We start from the raw sequence: 18,680 nt of genomic DNA on the forward strand, positions 1-18,680 counted from the left end.
TCACCTTCCTCCCCACGAATACATCAGAAATACATCTAAATGTGGAACAACTCCTACAGAACACCCACTGAACGCTGGTAGAAGACTTCAGACTTCCCAAAAGGCAAGAAACTCCCCACATACCTAGGTAGGGCAAAAGAAAGAAGAAGAAACACAGACAAAAGAATAGGGATGGGACCTGCACCTCTGTGAGGGAGCTGTGAAGGAGGAAAAGTTTCCACACACTAGGAAGTCCCTTCAATGGCAGAGATGGGGGGTGGTCGGGGGCGAAGCTTCGGAGCCATGGAGGAGAGCGCAGCAACAGGGGTGCAGAGGGCAAAGCGGAGAGATTCCCGCACAGAGGATCGGTGCCAACCAACACTCACCAGCCTGAGTGGCTTGTCTGCTCACCCACCAGGACGGGTGGGGGCTGGGAGCTGAGGCTCGGGCTTCAGGGGTCAGATCCCAGGGAGAGAACTGGGGTTGGCTGCGTGAACACACCTGAAGGGGGCTAGTGCGCCACAGCTAGCCAGGAGGGAGTCCAGGAAAAAGTCTGGATCTGCCTAAGAGGCAAGAGACCATTGTTGTGGGGTGCCGGAGGAGAGGGGATGCAGAGCACCACCTAAACAAACTCCAGAGACGGGCACTAGCCGCGTCTATCAGCACGGACCCAAGAGACAGGCATGAGATGCTAAGGCTGCTGCTGCCGACACCAAGAAGCCTGTGTGCAAGCACAGGTCACTATCCACACCTACCCTCCCAGGAGCCTGTGCAGCCCACCACTGCAGGGTCCCATGATCCAGGGACAACTTCCCCGGGAGAACACACAGCATGCCTCAGGCTGTTGCAATGTCACTCCCACCTCTGCCGCTGCAGGCTCGCCCTGCATTCCGTACCCCTCCCTCCCTGCCCCACCCCCGGCCTGAGTGAGCCTGAGCCCCCTAATTAGCTGCTACTTTAACCCCGTCCTGTCTGAGCAAAGAATAGACGCCCTCAGGTGACCTACACGCAGAGGCCGGGCCAAATCCAAAGCTGAACCCCAGGAGCTGTGAGAACAAAGAAATGAAAGGGAAATCTCTCCCAGCAGCCTCAGGAGCAGCAAATTAAATCTCCACGATCACCTTGATGTACCCTGCATCTCTGGAATGCCTGAACAGACAACGAATAATCCCAAAATTGAGGCAGTGGTCTTTGGGAGCAACTGTAGACTTGGGGTTGGCTTTCTGCATCTAATTTGTTTTTGGTTTTATATTTACCTTACTTTAGTATTTAGAGTTTATTATTGGTAGATTTGTTGATTGATTTGGTTGCTCTCTTCCTTTATTTCTTTTTATATATATAAATATATATATATTTTTCCTTTTTCTCTTTCTGTGAGTATGTGTATGCTTCTTTGTGTGATTTTGTTTGTATACATTTGCTATTACCATTTGTCCTAGGGTTCTGTCTGATTTCTGTTTGTTTGTTTGTTTTTTTAGTATAGTTTTTAGCACTGGTTATCATTGGTGTATTTGTTTTTTGGTTTGGTGGCTCTCTTCCTTCTTTTTTTAAATTACTTTTTAATTTTTTTATTACTAATAATTTTTTATTTTAATAACTTTATTTTATTTTTCTTTCTTTGGTTCTTTTTTTCCTCCCTTTTCTTCTGAGCCATGTGGCTAACAGGATCTTGGTGCTCCGGCCGGGCATCAGACCTGTACCTCTGAGATGGGAGAGCCGAGTTCAGGACACTGGTCCACCAGACTCCTCCTGGCTCCACATAATATAAAACAGCGAAAGCTCTCCCAGAGATCTCCATCTCAACGGTAAGACCAAGCTCCACTCAACAACCAGCAAGCTACAGTGCTGGACACCACATGCCAAACAACTAGCAAGACAGGAACACAACCCCACCCACTAGCAGAGAGGCTGCCTAAAATCATAATAAGGCCACAGACACCCCAAAACACACCACCAGACGTGGACCTGCCCACCAGAAAGACAAGATCCAGCCTCATCCACCAGAACACAGGCACCAGTCCCCTCCACCAGGAAGCCTACATAACCCACTGAACCAACTTTAGCCACTGGGGACAGACACCAAAAACAATGGAAACTACAAACGTGCAGCCTGTGAAAAGGAGACCCCAAACACAGTAAGTTAAGCAAAATGAGAAGACAGAGAAATACACAGCAGATGAAGGAGGAAGGTAAAAACCCACCAGACCAAACAATTGAAGAGCAAATAGGCAGTCTACCTGAAAAAGAATTCAGAGTAATGATAGTAAAGATGATCCAAAATGTTGGACACAGAATGGAGAAAATACAAGAAACATTTAACAAGGACCTAGAAGAACTAAAGGGCAAAGAAACAATGATGAACCACACAATAAATGAAATAAAAAATTCTCTAGAAGGAATCAATAGCAGAATAACTGAGGCAGAAGACTGGATAAGTGACCTGGAAGATAAAATAGTGGAAGTAACTACCACAGAGCAGAATAAAGAAAAAAGAATGAAAAGAATGGAGGACAGACTTCTGGGACAACATTAACTGCACCAATGTTCGAATTATAGGGGTCACAGAAGAAGAAGAGAAAAAGAAAGGGACTGAGAAAATATTGGAAGAGATTATAGTTGAAAACTTCCCTAATATGGGAAAGGCAATAGTCAATCAAGTCCAGGAAGTGCAGAGAGTCCCACACAGGATTAAATGCAGGAGAAACATGCCAAGTCACATATTAATCAAACTATCAAAAATTAAATACAAAGAAAAAATATTAAAAGCAGCAAGGGAAAAGCAACAAATAACACACAAGGGAATCCCCATCAGGTTAACAGCTGATCTTTCAGCAGAAACTCTGCAAGCCAGAAGGGAGTGGCAGGACATATTTAAAGTGATGAAAGGGAAAAACCTAAAACCAAGATTACTCTACCCAGCAAGGATCTCATTCAGATTCAACCGAGCAATAAAACCTTTACAGACAAGCAAAAGCTAAGAGAATTCAGAACCACCAAACCACCTTTACAACAAATGCTAAAGGAACTTCTCTAGACAGGAAACAAAAGAGAAGGAAAAAACGTACAATAACAAACCCAAACCAATTAAGAAAATGGGAATAGGAACATACATATCCATAACTACCTTAAATGTAAATGGATTAAATGCTCCAACCAAAAGAAACAGACTGGCTCAATGGATACAAAAACAAGATCCATATATATGCTGTCTACAAGGGACACAGTACAGACTGAAAATGAGGGGATGGAAAAAGATATCCCATGCAAATGGAAACCAAAAGAAAGCTGGAGTAGCAATTCTCATATCAGACAAAATAGACTTTAAATAAAAACCAGTAAAACAGACAAAGAAGGACACTACATAATGACCAAGTGATCAATCCAAGAAGAAGATATAACAATTGTAAATATTTATGCACCCAACCATAGGAGCACCACAATACATAAGGCAAATGCTAACAGACATAAAAGGGGAAATTGACAGTAACACAATCATAGCAGGGGACTTTTAACACCCCACTTTCACCAATGGACAGATCACCCGAAATGAAAATAAATAAGGAAACACAAGTTTTAAGTGATACATTAAACAAGATGGACTTAATTGATATTTATAGGACATTCTATCCAAAAACAACAGAATACACCTTCTCAAGTGCTCATGGAACATTCTCCAGGATAGATCATATCTTGGGTCACAAATCAAGCCTTGGTAAATTTAAGAAAACTGAAGTCGTATCAAGTATCTTTTCTGACCACAACGCTATGAGAGTAGATATCAATTACAGGAAAAATTCTGTAAAAAATACAAACACATGGAGGCTAAACAATACACTACTACATAACCAAGAGATCACTGAAGAAATCAAAGAGGAAATCAAAAAGTACCGACAAACAAATGACAATGAAAACATGACGACCCAAAACCTATGGGATGCAGCAAAAGCAGTTCTATGAGGGAGGTTTATAGCAGTACAATCCTACCTCAAGAAAAAAGAAACATCTCAAATAAACAACCTAACCTTACACCTAAAGCAATTAGCGAAAGAAGAACACAAAACCCCCAAAGTTAGCAGAAGGAAAGAAATCATAAAGATCAGATCAGAAATAAATGAAAAAGAAATGAAGGAAACAATAGCAATGATCAATAAAACTAAAAGCAGGTTCTTTGAGAAGATAAACAAAATTGATAAACCATTAGCCAGACTCATCAAGAAAAAAAGGGAGAAGACTCAAATCAACGGAGTTGGAAATGAAAAAGGAGAAGTAACAACTGACACTGCAGAAATACAAAGGATCATGAGAGATTACTACAAGCAACTCTATGCCAATAAATTGGACAACGTGGAAGAAATGGACAAATTCTTAGAAAAGCACAACCTTCCGAGACTGAACCAGGAAGAAATAGAAAATATAAACAGACCAATCACAAGCACTGAAATTGAGACTGTGATTAAAAATCTTCCAACAGACAAAAGCCCAGGACCAGATGGCTTCACAGGCTAATTCCATCAAACATTTAGAGAAGAGTTAACACCTATCCTTCTCAAACTCTTCCAAAATATGGAAGAGGAACACTCCCAAACTCATCCTACGAGGCCACCATCACTGTGATACCAAAACCAGACAAAGATGTCACAAAGAAGGATAATTACAGGCCAATGTCACTGATGAACAGAGATTCAAAAATTCTCAACAAAATACTAGCAAACAGAATCCAAAAACACATTAAAAGGATCATACACCATGATCAAGTGGGGTTTATCACAGGAATGCAAGGATTCTTCAGTATATGCAAATCAATCAATGTGATAAACCATATTAGCAAACTGAAGGAGAAATACCATATGATCATCTCAATACATGCAGAAAAAGCTTTTGACAAAAATCAACACCCATTTATGATAAAAACCCTCCAGAAAGTAGGCATAGAGGGAACTTACCTCAACATCATAAAGGCCATATATGACAAACCCACAGACAACACCTTTCTCAATGGTGAAAAACTGAAAGCATTTCCTCTAAGATCAGGAACAAGACAAGGTTGTCCACTCTCACCACTATTATTCAACATAGTTTTGGGAGTTTTAGCCACGGCAATCAGAGAAGGAAAAGAAATAAAAGGAATCCAAATCAGAAATGAAGGTGTAAGGCTGTCACTGTTTGCAGATGACATGATACTATACATAGAGAATCCTAAAGAAGTTACAAGAAAACTACTAGAGCTAATCACTGAATGTGGTAAAGTAGCAGGATACAAAATTAATGCACAGAAATCTCTTGCATTCCTATACACTAATGAAGAAAAATCTGAAAGTGAAATCAAGAAAACACTCCCATTTACCATTGCAACAAAAAGAATAAAATATCTAGGAATAAACCTACCTAAGGAGACAAAAGACCTGTATGCAGAAAATTATAAGACACTGATGAAAGAAATTAAAGATGATACAAATAGATGGAGAGATATACCATATCCTTGGATTGGAAGAATCAACATTGTGAAAATGACTCTACTACCCAAAGCAATCTATAGATTCAATGCAATCCCTATCAAACTACCACTGGCATTTTTAACAGAACTAGAAGAAAAAATTTCATAATTTGTATGGAAACACAAAAGACCCCGAATAGCCAAAGCAATTTTAAGAACGAAAAACGGAGCTGGAGGAATCAGGCTCCCTGACTTCAGACTATACTACAAAGCTACAGTAATCAAGACAGTATGGTACTGGCACAAAAACAGAAATATAGATCAATGGAACAGGACAGAAAGCCCAGAGATAAACCCACACACATATGGACACCTTATCTTTGATAAAGGAGGCAGGAATGTACAGTGGAGAAAGGACAGCCTCTTCAATAAGTGGTGCTGGGAAAACTGGACAGGTACATGTAAAAGTATGAGATTAGATCACTCCCTAATACCATACACAAAAATAAGCTCAAAATGGATTAAAGACCTAAATGTAAGGCCAGAAACTATCAAACTCTTAGAGGAAAACATAGGCAGAACACTCTATGACATAAATCACAGCAAGATCCTTTTTGACCCACCTCCTAGAGAAATGGAAATAAAAACAAAAATAAACAAATGGGACCTAATGAAACTTCAAAGCTTTTGCACAGCAAAGGAAACCATAAACAAGACCAAAAGACAACCCTCAGAATGGGAGAAAATATTTGCAAATGAAGCAACTGACAAAGGATTAATCTCCAACATTTACAAGCAGCTCATGCAACTCAATAACAAAAAAACAAACAACCCAATCCAGAAATGGGCAGAAGACCTAATAGACATTTCTCCAAAGAAGATATACAGACTGCCAACAAACACATGAAAGAATGCTCAACATCATTAATCATTAGAGAAATGCAAATCAGAACTACAATGAGATATCATCTCACACCAGTCTGAATGGCTATCATCAAAAAATCTAGAAACAATAAATGCCGGAGAGTGTGTGGAGAAAAGGGAACACTCTTGCACTGCTGGTGGGAATGTGAATTGGTTCAGCCACTATGGAGAACAGTATGGAGGTTCCTTAAAAAACTACAAATAGAACTACCATATGACCCAGCAATCCCACTACTGGGCATATACCCTGAGAAAACCAAAATTCATAAAGAGTCATGTACCAAAATGTTCATTGCAGCTCTATTTACAATAGCCCGGAGATGGAAACAACCTAAGTGCCCATCATCGGATGAATGGATAAAGAAGATGTGGCACATATATACAATGGAATATTACTCAGCCATAAAAAGAAACGAAATTGAGTTATTTGTAGTGAGGTGGGTAGACCTAGAGTCTGTCATACTGAGTGAAGTAAGTCAGAAAGAAAAAGACAAATACCATATGCTAACACATATATATGGAATTTAAGAAAAAAAAACGTCATGAAGAACCTAGGGGTAAGACAGGAATAAAGACACAGACCTACTGGAGAACGGACTTGAGGATATGGGGAGGGGGAAGGGTGCGCTGTGACAGGGCGAGAGATAGGCATGGACATATATACACTAACAAACGTAAGGTAGATAGCTAGTGGGAAGCAGCCGCATAGCACAGGGATATCGGCTCGGTGCGTTGTGACCGCCTGGAGGGGTGGGATAGGGAAGGGGGTAGGGAGGGAGACGCAAGAGGGAAGAGATATGGGAAAATATGATATGTATAACTGATTCACTTTGTTATACAGCAGAAACTAACACACCATTGTAAAGCAATTATACCCCAATAAAGACGTTTAAAAAAAAAAAGAAATTAAAGATGATACAAACAGATGGAGAGAGAATACCATGTTCTTGGATTGGAAAAATCAACATTGTGAAAATAACTGTACTGTCCAAAGCAATCTACAGATGCGGTGCAATCCCTATCAAACTACCGATGGCATTTTTCACAGAACTAGAACAAAAAATTTCACAATTTGTATGGAAACACAAAAAGACCCCAAATAGCGAAAGCAATCTTGAGAAAGAAAAATGGAGCTGGAGGAATCAGACTCCCGGACTTCAGACTATACTATAAAGCTACAGTAATCAGGACAGTAGGGTACTGGCACAAAAAGAGAAATATAGATCAATGGAACAGGATAGAAAGCCCAGAGATAAACCTATGCACATATGGTCACCTTATTTTTGATAAAGGAGGCAAGAATATACAATGGAGAAAAGACAGCCTCTTTGATAAGTGGTGCTGGGAAAACTGGACAGCTACATGTAAAAGAATGAAATTAGAACATTCCCTAACACCATACACAAAAATAAACTCAAAATACATCAACAACCTAAATGTAAGTCCAGACACTATAAATCTCTTAGAGGAAAACATAGAACACTCTGTGACATAAATCACAGCAAGATCGTTTTTGACCCACCTCCTAGAGCAATGGAAATAAAAACAAATATAAACAAATGGGACCTAATGAAACTTCAAAGCTTTTGCACAGCAAAGGAAACCATAAACAAGATGAAAAAACAACCTTCAGAATGGGAGAAAATGTTTGCAAACGAATCAATGGACAAAGGATTAATCTTCAAAGTATACAAGGAGCTCATGCAGCTCAATATCAAAAGAACAACCAACTCAATCCAAAAATGGGCAGAAGATCTAAATAGACATTTCTCCAAAGAAGATATACAGGTCACCAGCAAACACATGAAAGGATGCTTAACATCAGTAATCATTAGAAAAATGCAAATCAAAATTGCAATGAGGTATCACCTCACACCAGTCAGAATGGCCATCATCAAAAAATCTACAAACAATAAATGCTGGAGAGGGTGTGGAGAAAAGGGCACCGTCCTGCACTGTTGGTGGGAATGTAAATTGATACAGCCACTATGGAGAACAGTACGGAGGTTCCTTAAAAAACTAAAAATAGAACCACCATACAACCCAGCAATCCCACTACTGGGCATATACCCTGAGACAACCATAATTCAAAAAGAGTCAGGTACCACAATGTTCACTGCAGCTCTGTTTACAATAGCCAGGACATGGAAGCAACCTAAGTGTCCATTGATAGATGAATGGATAAAGAAGGTGTGGCACATATATACAATGGAATATTATTCAGCCATGGAAAGCAATGAAATTGAGTTATTTGTAGTGAGGTGGAGGGACCTAGAGTCTGTCATACAGAGTGAAGTAAGTCAGAAAGAGAAAGACAAATACCGTATGCTAACACATATATATGGAATCTAGAAAAAAAAAAAGGTCCTGAAAAACCTAGGGGGAGGACAGGAGTAAACATACAGACATAGAGAATGGACTTCAGGATACGGGGAGGGGGAAGAGTAAGCTGGGACAAAGTGAGAGAAGTAGAACTGACATATATACACTACCAAATGTAAAACAGATAGCTAGTGGAAAGCAGTCACATAGCACAGGGAGATCAGCTCGGCGCTTTGTGGCCACCTAGAGAGGTGGGATAGGGTGGGCGGGAGGGAGATCCACGAGGGAGAAGATATGGGGATATATGTATATGTATAGCTGCTTCACTTTGTTATACAGCAGAAACTAACACACTATTGTAAAGCAATTACACTCCAATAAAGATGTTAATAAATAAATATACAAGTAAAAAAAAAAGAAAAAAGAAGGATAAATGGAAAATTAGATTCCATAAATAAAGCATGAAAACTGCGTACCAGAATAACATTTAGTTCTTCTCTGTCTTATTAACAGGACCTATGCACTATAGTAAAGCTAATAGCAGTACCTATGGGAAGCCACTAATTTTTAAATTTAGGTCAAGATCCATAAGAATGAATGCTGAGTTTGAAACTGCCAAGCAACGCTGCCTTTTATAAAGCAAAAAGGGTTTTTATTGGTTTTACTGACATTGGCTAGAGTACATATTAAGCGGTTTAATAAGAACAATAAATGAGATAAAAAATGATAAGTAGAAAGTGATACAAAAACACCATTCTTATTATTGGTAGAATGCAACAGGATATAGCTATGCGATCATTTTAACGCCATAAATAAGTAAACAGGATGAATATATTTGGACACGAAAAGAAAGATGCTTAAAGAGAGGGTGGTGTTTACTGTTGAAAGACACTGATAAATCATCTCCTTACCCAAATCGCTGGCTGCAACCACAGCCGTCCCACCAGGAGCAAAAGGATCATTGTGCTCTAATGTTTCCACCTAAACAAATTACACAAGTCATGACTCAGAGAGGCAACATTTTAGAGCTGAAACCACACTGCCACACCAAAGAAAATATTCTTTACAAACTCTAAATCAATTAGGAGCAAATGTTTACCCCTACTGATTTGCAAACTTATTAAACTGAAATGATACATATCATTTTCTAATCTTTTACTGTGAAACATAACATACATTCAGAAAAATATATGGAACATTATGTACAGTTTAATAAATAAGTATCAAGTGAACACCTATGCAATCACCTCCCAGGAAACTGCTAACATCTCAAAAGTCTTCATGTGTCCCACTCCAATCACAATCCCATCCCTAATAATACAGAGACTTCTCATAGGCCCTTTACTCACCTTCCTCTAATGTTAATGTGTGAGAGAGAAAGAGAGGGGGAGGCAGAGAGAGAGAACTTGAGCGAGGAAGAGTGCTTTCTGCTAAAAAAATTCAGCAGCTTTCAATAATAAGCCATGTAAAAATCTGGATCAAATGGCAAGGGTGAGAGGCTACAAAGAGTGAGGACTTCACCAGAAGCCAGTGATTCTAAGTATTGAACTGTCTTCCTACTTTACTTTGTTTTTAAATCATAGTCAAACAAAATATATATTTAAGAAGATAACCGAACTAACTTTCTGGCATCAGGCTCTTTTTAAGAGGCCAGCCAAAAGCCTTGGCATACAGTTAGATAAAAGGGGCATGAAAAGAGTTTGGGAATATTTATCTCCTACTCTGACTCATGACTAGCAATGTCATCTGTATTACAGGATCTATTTCTAATCATCAAGAAATTGGGTATTAACAATTGAATGTCAAAGGATATTGGAGAGCTCAAGTGAAACATGTATTTGAAAAGACAGAAGCAATGCTAACTGGGACTTCGAGTATATTCTCGTTTTATAAAACAGGACCCATTAAAACAAAACTACTAGCAGAAAGAAGTAAATACTAGTGATGTTTTCAAAACTGAAAATGATAGTACTTATTTTATCTGATGCTTATCTTAACTTACATTTTTATTAAATGAACATACTACCTTATACTCTGATTATCTGCTGAATGAATAAATAGCATTCAAGGGGGAAAAATATCAAGTTGGTCTGTATAGCAAGTAACTCTCCATGGTTCCTAATATAATAGTTAAAATGCCAGTGTGAGAGACAGTCACAGACATGATAACTAAAGTCACCAACTATTACTGCTTCTTCTCTAAACTGAGAGAAGGAAAAACTAACAGCCCTGATTTTTAACAATAGCTTGCAGATTTTATGTACCGTCACAGAGAGAAATAGAAAAAGTATGCCTACCTGTGCGTCAGGTTTTATTTCTATTCCTTTATCATACACTGTGCAACCAACCTAAAAGGCCGCTGGGACAGCAAGGGGAACAGGATGGACTGTGCAGCCCATGAGGGAATAAGTGGCCACAAAACTCTTTATGTTATGTTCAGTTTGATAATTAGGCAATTTAGTACACAAAAGTAATTTTCATAACTAAAATACAGACGGTATAATTTTATAGAATTAATGTTCCAAAATCCTCCTACAATTCACCTAATTTATCACTGAAATTCTCTCTTCTGCATCAGCCATCAACTCCCTCATTTCACAGTATGACTTAGCACGTACACAGTAGCTACCATACACTAGCTAGAATAGTAGGAAATGGCACTTGTTTTTTTGGTTTGGTTTTTAAAATTATGTCCTTCTGAGAACAGAGACCATCCTTGAAGGAATAGGAAAGATTTGTGGGGAGAGATTCATGTCTGGAGGCATTAATAGAGGCCCATTTGAAAAGAAGGAAGATGACAAAAAACAGGGGTTTGTAGCTAGGAAGAAATGAGTTTAAATTTTAGACTACAGTGGTGAAGACCTTAGATTTTGGTCAGATAGACCACGGTCTGAATTTAGTTGTATCACTTACTAACTTACACTTAACCTCTCATTTATTGATCTTTATCTTTAAAATGAGGATGAAACATGAGCCTCATAAGATTACTGTGATGCTTAAATGAGGTAACACATGAAAAGAATTTAGCACCATGCCTGGAGCATAGAAGAGATTAGATAAAAGTAACTATTGTTATATTGCCAATTTGGTGTTTAGTTTAGTTTTGAATGGAGAAATTAAGAGCTGTCAGCAAGGGCATTTTTGCTTTCAAAACCTGGGGAGAAAAGGGAAAAAGTAAGTAGAATGAATGGTAGAAAAGTTTCACCAGGGAAGAGGAACAAAAGAAACTTGTTTATTTTTATTTGTTTTTGTTTGTTTTTGCGGTATGCGGGCCTCTCACTGTTGTGGCCTCTCCCATTGTGGAGCACAGGCTCTGGACGCGCAGGCTCAGCGGCCATGGCTCACGGGCCCAGCCGCTCTGCGGCATGTGGGATCTTCCCGGACCAGGCACGAACCCGTGTCCCCTGCATCGGCAGGTGGACTCTCAACCACTGCGCCACCAGGGAAGCCCAAAACTTGTTTATTTTTAAATGAGGAAGAGCTGCTTTGGCTTTCTTGCTCTTTAAACAATAAGAGTGGATAATGAGAGGCTAAAATAAGGTGAGAGGAAAAGAATTCAGGTTGCAGCCAATTTGAGAAAAATTTGGCAAATGGGCCCACACTGCAAACTAAGTGTTGTAGGAAAACAGAGTATCCAGTAGCCTGTGGAAACCACAAATATTTAGTTACAGAGGCATTTGCTTAGTTTTACATCAGTGGAAAAAACCAGCTGCTGGCCAAGTAGCTGAATATAGTACTGAATACTGTATTAGAATACAGTAAGGAAGTAATTCAAGAACACCAAAGTCTATTATCTTTAAAAGAATCAATTACTCTTTTAAGGAAGTTTTCTTAATCTAAGAGTATTAAAAGACAAAATTTTTGCTTCACATGCCTGTCAATCAACTGTTCCTTTCTAGGTCTGGTTTACTTATAGATGTGAAATATCCTGCCTCAAAAAATAAGCCTTCAAATAAAAAATTTAAAACAAACCAAACAAACACGAAAAAAAGCAATTAAAAAGCCCTCCAAAACCATTCATAATTATTGAAATTGGGTGATAGATACATGGAAGTTAAAATATTTCATTATGTTACTCTATTTTGCATGTGTTTAAATATCCATAACATAAAGGTTTTGTTTTCAAAGCCTCCAGATGATAAAGCACTTAGTTGTCTGAACTTAGTTAATTTTTCTGAGTCCCGGTGTCCTTATTATTAAAATAGGGACACCAACACCTACTTTGCAAGATTGATGTGAAGATTAGAAATTATGACTGTGAAGCACACAGAAGTACCGGGATCATAGTTCATGGTTATTAAATAGTAATTGTTGTTCTATGTATATGTTATCAAGAGAGTCTGACATTTAGTGGGAATTTATACTTCTTTACAAGAATAACACTCCAGATATGTCTATAAAATAACAGAAATGATTTTATTTTTTTAAAAAAATCAATGCTGTTCCTTTTAAATTGATTTCATTATTTCAATAATGCATACCAAACATTTTTTAAAAGCTTTACTGAACACTGGCTTACGGATTTTTAATCATTTATTTTTAATATCCCCAATGGGATAAAATTTGGTCCTTTGAAGGGTGGACTTGATATTTGGATGACATGAGTTATTCTAGTCAATTCCAATGGGTGATCAAGGTGTGAAATACCAGTCTGAACCAAAAACTAGATGGGTTCGATGAGGCTGAAATTTTTATATGGTCCATCAGAAGTAATCTACAAGAGGATTCTTTCATCACTGTGTATTTCAAGAAACTCCTTTGCAGACAGAATCCAAAAGATCCACTGTATACCCATTCTCTTAAAGACAAAATATACTTGGCCAATTAGTTCTTCACTTGTAACGTATATGCCTGATGTGGAAGGAATAGGATTTACCAGGAAGGTGTCTGATTCTCATTCCCAGGAGTTAATGCCAGTTTGGCAAATAATTTTCTTGTCTAGAGTACTGAATTATTTATATCCTTCGGATTTGAAAGATGACTCAAATAGTGTATGACTTTATAGGTAAATTGTTTTTATCATTTTTTTTCTACATTCGTCTCTTTCCCTACTTCTTCTCTGACCATTAAACCGAAGTTAACATATATTTATTGACCACTTAACCACAGTACAGGCAAGGCATGTGTGCTAAATGTTTTATAAGATATAGTTCCTACCCTCAAGGAATTTACTATCTAGCAATGATTAATAGTCTTGTTATTTCACTAGTTTTCTGCTCAATAAACCGTCTGCTCTTAAAAAAGAAAAAGAGAAACTCTTTCAGAACATCTGTTATCCATTCAACATTTTTTAACCCTCCTACTTACCAACGTATTACTGCTATTGCTGGCTGCACTGAAAGGGTCAGTACTTGAAGTGGCAAAAGGATCAGTAGAAGATTGCTTGAAGAAACAGTCAGATGCAAATGGATCTGAACCTTTGAAAGGATCACCTCCAAATGGATCTAAGAAAATACAACACAAATATGAGAGATTACAAAATTATTACTCTAAATTTCCTGTCACCAAAGGCAGGATAACTGACTTAATTAAAAGGCATTTTGAACTCCTGTAGAATCTAAGTTAGGTACTTTATATTTTGACTACTTATTTGGTCAGAAAAAAGTACAAGCAGTTGCATCTAGTTAAATAGCTTTAATTAACATTCTTTCCTACATGTTCATCATTCATTCAAAGCAAATCAGTAATTCCAACACTTACTACACAAATGTCGCCTATACGCTAGGATTAAATAATTCCTCTAAACTGGTGATTTTAATTTTGGGGGTGGGGACAGAATCACAGTTTCCTTTGTGGTTTTGATAAAAGACAGAGTCTTTCACCTAATAAACTTATTTTTTAATTAGCATATAATATCAAGTGATCCCATTTTGAGACCCTTATTCTATGCTATCATAACTAAAGAAACAACAAAAACTTCTAAATGTATTTCTCCCTCTGAGCTCAAGGGTAACAGCCAATAGTTTGGAACAGGTTTGGGAAGCATAACTAAATGGTACACAAGATTTGCTTTATTCTAATGCAAAAATCCCAGAGAAAGAATATCTTAAAAAGCTTAACACTCAGTAATTCTTTAAGATCTTTACTCTTCCCCCATTCATTCAAATAGGCTTTAATCTTAGGAAAACAAAAGTTCTAAACCCTGTAGGAATGTAGATCATTTTGTTTATTTAATCCTTGGCAAATACGGAGAAATCAGTGTAAATACTATTAAAAGCATCAAAGTACAAGCACTAATATCTTTTTTTATAAAGTACAGCTAACAGTTTATTAAGCAAATTCACAAGTATCTACCACTTTTTCTCTGAAAATGCCAGGCACATACAACATCTTAGTGAGGGCTTGGGTCAATTTTAAAACTGAATAAAAAGGAAGTCCATTTCCTGTAACTACCCAACTGTGAGATCTCATTCCTAAATATACATAAGCTTATAATTAAGTAGAATCAAATTAAAGCTAAGAAGGACCTCAATAATATACTAACCCATTTTCCCAAAAGGATCATCCTTGAAAGGATCATCTGTGATAAAATAAATAAGCAGAAATCAAAATCACAATATTCACTGTTGTGGCACCATTACTTAAAGGGTAACTTTAAAACAAAAGCAAAGTTTCTTAAAGCAAAGTTTGTTTCATTAACTCTACCTCAAAGTAGATAAAACAATGAATGCCATCCACCTTTAGGAAATATTTTTTAAAAGTAGTAAGTAAGGGCAGAACATCAATACACCTCATAAAAGAGACAAATCTGAATTGAGTCAACTATACTTACCTCTTGACCACAAGGTCAGGTTACAGATGGAGGGGAAAAGACAGGCATGACAGCAAGAATTTTACTAACAAAATCTCTACTTTTCAATGGATTACTGGATAGGTATTACCATCAACACTTTAGAAACAAAGACACTAAGTTTCACTGAGGTAAAAAAAAAAAAAAAAAAGTGCTTATAGAATTGAAGAGTCTAGAAATAAATCCTTACACATTTATTGTCATTTGATTTTTGACAAGAGTTCCAAGACAACTCAATGGGGTTAAAGAATTGTCTTTTCAACAAATGGTGCTGGGACACTGAATATCCACATGCAAAAGAATATAGTTGGACCCCTATCTCACACCATATACAAAATTAACTCAAAATGGATCAAATACCTAAATATAACAGGTAAAATTAATAAAGCTCTTAGCAGAAAAAGTAAATCTTCATGGCTTTGGACCTTAGATATGAAATCAAAAGCACGAGTGAAAAAAATTTTTTAAATAGGTAAGTTAGACTTCATCAAAATTAAGACAACACTGAACACAAGAAAATAGTTGCAAAGCATATGCTTGATAAGGGATTTATATTCAGAATATGTAAAGAACTCTTACAAATCAACAATAAAAAGACAAACAACCCAATTTAAAAAAGGGCAAATGATCTGAATAAATGTTTCTCCAAAGAAGATATATGGATGGTCAATAACCACAAAGAAAGATGTTCAACAATGTTACTCATTAAGGAAATAAAAATCAAATCCAAATAAGATACCATTTCACACTCACTACAATGGCTATAATCAAAAGAATAGACAGTGACAAGTGTTGACAAAGATATGGAGAAACTGCAACCCACATACAATACTGGTGGGAATATATAATGGTACAGACACTTTGGAAAACAGTTTGGCAGTTCCTCAAATGATTAAATAGAGTACTATGATCTGATATATACCCCGGAGAAATGTAAACATATATCCACACAAAAACTTGTATATAAATGTTCAAGATAGCATTATTCAAAAGAGTCAAAAAAGTGGAAACGACCCAAATGTCCATCAACCAATGAATAAGTAAAACGTGGTATATCCATCCAATGTAATAATATTCATCGATAAAAACAAATGAGATATTGAACCATACTACAACATGAGTAACCCTTGAAAATATTAGGCTAAATGAAAGAAGCCAGACATAAACATGTATTGTGTAATTCCATAAATATGCGCATCTACAGAGACAGAAAGTAGATTAGTGGTTGCCTAGAGCTGGGGATAGGGGAATGGGAAGTGACTTATAATGGGTATGGAGTTGCTCTATGGGGTGATAAAAAATGTTCCAAAATTAGATTTTAGTGAGGATTATACAACTCTGTGAATGTACTCAAACAATTTAATTGTATACTTTAAATGCTCAATTTACATATCTTTTATCACTTTATCAATAAGGAAGTTTTTTTAAAAAGAGTTCTAATTTCTAGGCTTATTTCTGCCATGACTCTAAACAAATTATTCCATTTATGTACCTCAGTTTCCCATCTTTAAAACTGACCTATCAGTTTCACAAGGTAAGTTTGGAAATAAGTAAAAAGCAAAAAGAACTTTGAAACAAATGGTATTTAACGTAGTTTACAATGACATCAGACATTTTAATTTATTAAACTCATATTTCTTCAATAAGACTGTAGGCACCTTAAGGGCAGTGATCGGGCTACTAACTACTACAATTTCCACTCTTTTAAAAGCATGATGTTGGCACTTTTGGTAATTAATTGCCGGTTGACTTAAGAGTGCCCAATCTCCTCTCTTTCTTTGGGCTCCTATTCTGAAGAAGAAACATACTCTTAATTAGGGGTCCCTGAGACATAAGCAAAGGCTTAGTTCCAGGACTTAGTTGCCTGAAGGGGACAAATACTAAAATCTGACTATATAAAACCTCACTCTCCCTTTTACTTTTGTTATAACGAGTAGGCTCTCAAAACTGAAGCCCGAATTCCTATACAGCTTATGTATTAAAACCCTTTTTGGTAAATCTGTAATATAAATATAAGAGTACTTACTGCCAACAAAAGGATCAGACTGGAAAAAATCCAAGTTTGAATCTGCAACTGGATTTGTCAGTGAACTTGATTCTACATTAAATGGATCGTCCTAAAAATAATTTTAAATTAAAAAAAAAGTTTTAGAAACCAATGTTTTAAAAGGTAACATTTAAAAATAAAATAACATGTTTGAAAAATCAACTGATGGTAACATAAATATTTTTGTGGTCATAAAGTCCACTTAACACATTTTTCTCTTTCCTTAGACTAAAATAGTGTACAGCCCATCTTGAGAAGACAGTGATAAAAACATTTAATTATAAAATTATTTTTACCTCTTTTGAATGTCTGTCACTATTAAATTCAGGACAAACTTTTTCCTTAACAACTGTAGTCACCACTTCGTTTTCATCAGTCACACCAGAAGGCGGTATTTCAGGACTACTTCTTGCCTACAAAATATTAATTCTTCATAGACTTACAATGTATTTTCTACTTGGCAGGAGAAACTGACAAAGAATAGTCAAAAATTACTAAAAAATTTTAAAAGACAAGCAGAACATATTCAGTGAATGACTTCTCCCGTAATCTTTCTTAAGAAAATGGTATTACCAAGCATCATAGCCACTCAAGGCCAGAAAACTTCAGGTCTTTCTTAACTACTCCCCTTTGGTCATCCCCCAGCTATATTCCAAGTCTTGCTGAGTCTACCTCCTATCTCTTTCTTAAATCCTTCCTTTCTTCTCCATCCTCACTGTCACTATCATTCATTTACAGTATCATCATTTCTGGTCCGTGTTACTGTAATAATAACCTTCCAACTGCCTTCTGCCTCCAATATGTGTCCTTCCCATCTACCTTCTTATGGTAGCTAAAGCAATAGATATAAAATGTGAATCTGATCATGACTCTCTGGTTAAAAGTCCTTCAATGGCTTCCCGTTGTTTTCTGGATCTAAATTTCTGATCTAAGAAGTGCAAAGGGCAATCTCCATTTCAAACCACCCTATGTCTTTGAAGGATAACCTCGTAATCTCCATTCTGTGCTTAAAAAAAATATTGTATAATATATCCAATATATATATTTTGGATATAATATATCCAAAATATTGTATAATATATCCAATATATCCAATATATCGGGATATAATATACCCAGAAATAATATTAAGTCTGTTAATTTTACATCCTTAATATCTCTCAAATTTGTATTCTTCTCATCAT

The 18,680-nt window shown here is 36.9% G+C and overlaps 1 protein-coding gene across 3 annotated transcripts in view; it reads right to left on the reverse strand.

Annotated features, from left to right (window-relative positions):
* The window catches only part of EPS15 (epidermal growth factor receptor pathway substrate 15), a 164,956-nt gene that overhangs the window by 27,544 nt on the left and 118,732 nt on the right, over positions 1-18,680 (reverse strand). For all 3 annotated transcript variants that reach the window (XM_067726095.1, XM_067726094.1, XM_067726096.1), the window contains exons 17-21: positions 17,793-17,909; positions 17,476-17,566; positions 15,144-15,179; positions 13,967-14,103; positions 9,571-9,640 (exon numbers count right to left, since the gene is read on the reverse strand). In XM_067726095.1, the coding sequence (XP_067582196.1) occupies positions 9,571-9,640; positions 13,967-14,103; positions 15,144-15,179; positions 17,476-17,566; positions 17,793-17,909 (451 nt within the window). The remainder of the gene's footprint in view (positions 1-9,570; positions 9,641-13,966; positions 14,104-15,143; positions 15,180-17,475; positions 17,567-17,792; positions 17,910-18,680) is intronic.

This window comes from Pseudorca crassidens, chromosome 2 (genome assembly GCF_039906515.1).
Source record: "Pseudorca crassidens isolate mPseCra1 chromosome 2, mPseCra1.hap1, whole genome shotgun sequence".
Taxonomy (NCBI): Eukaryota; Metazoa; Chordata; class Mammalia; order Artiodactyla; family Delphinidae; genus Pseudorca; species Pseudorca crassidens.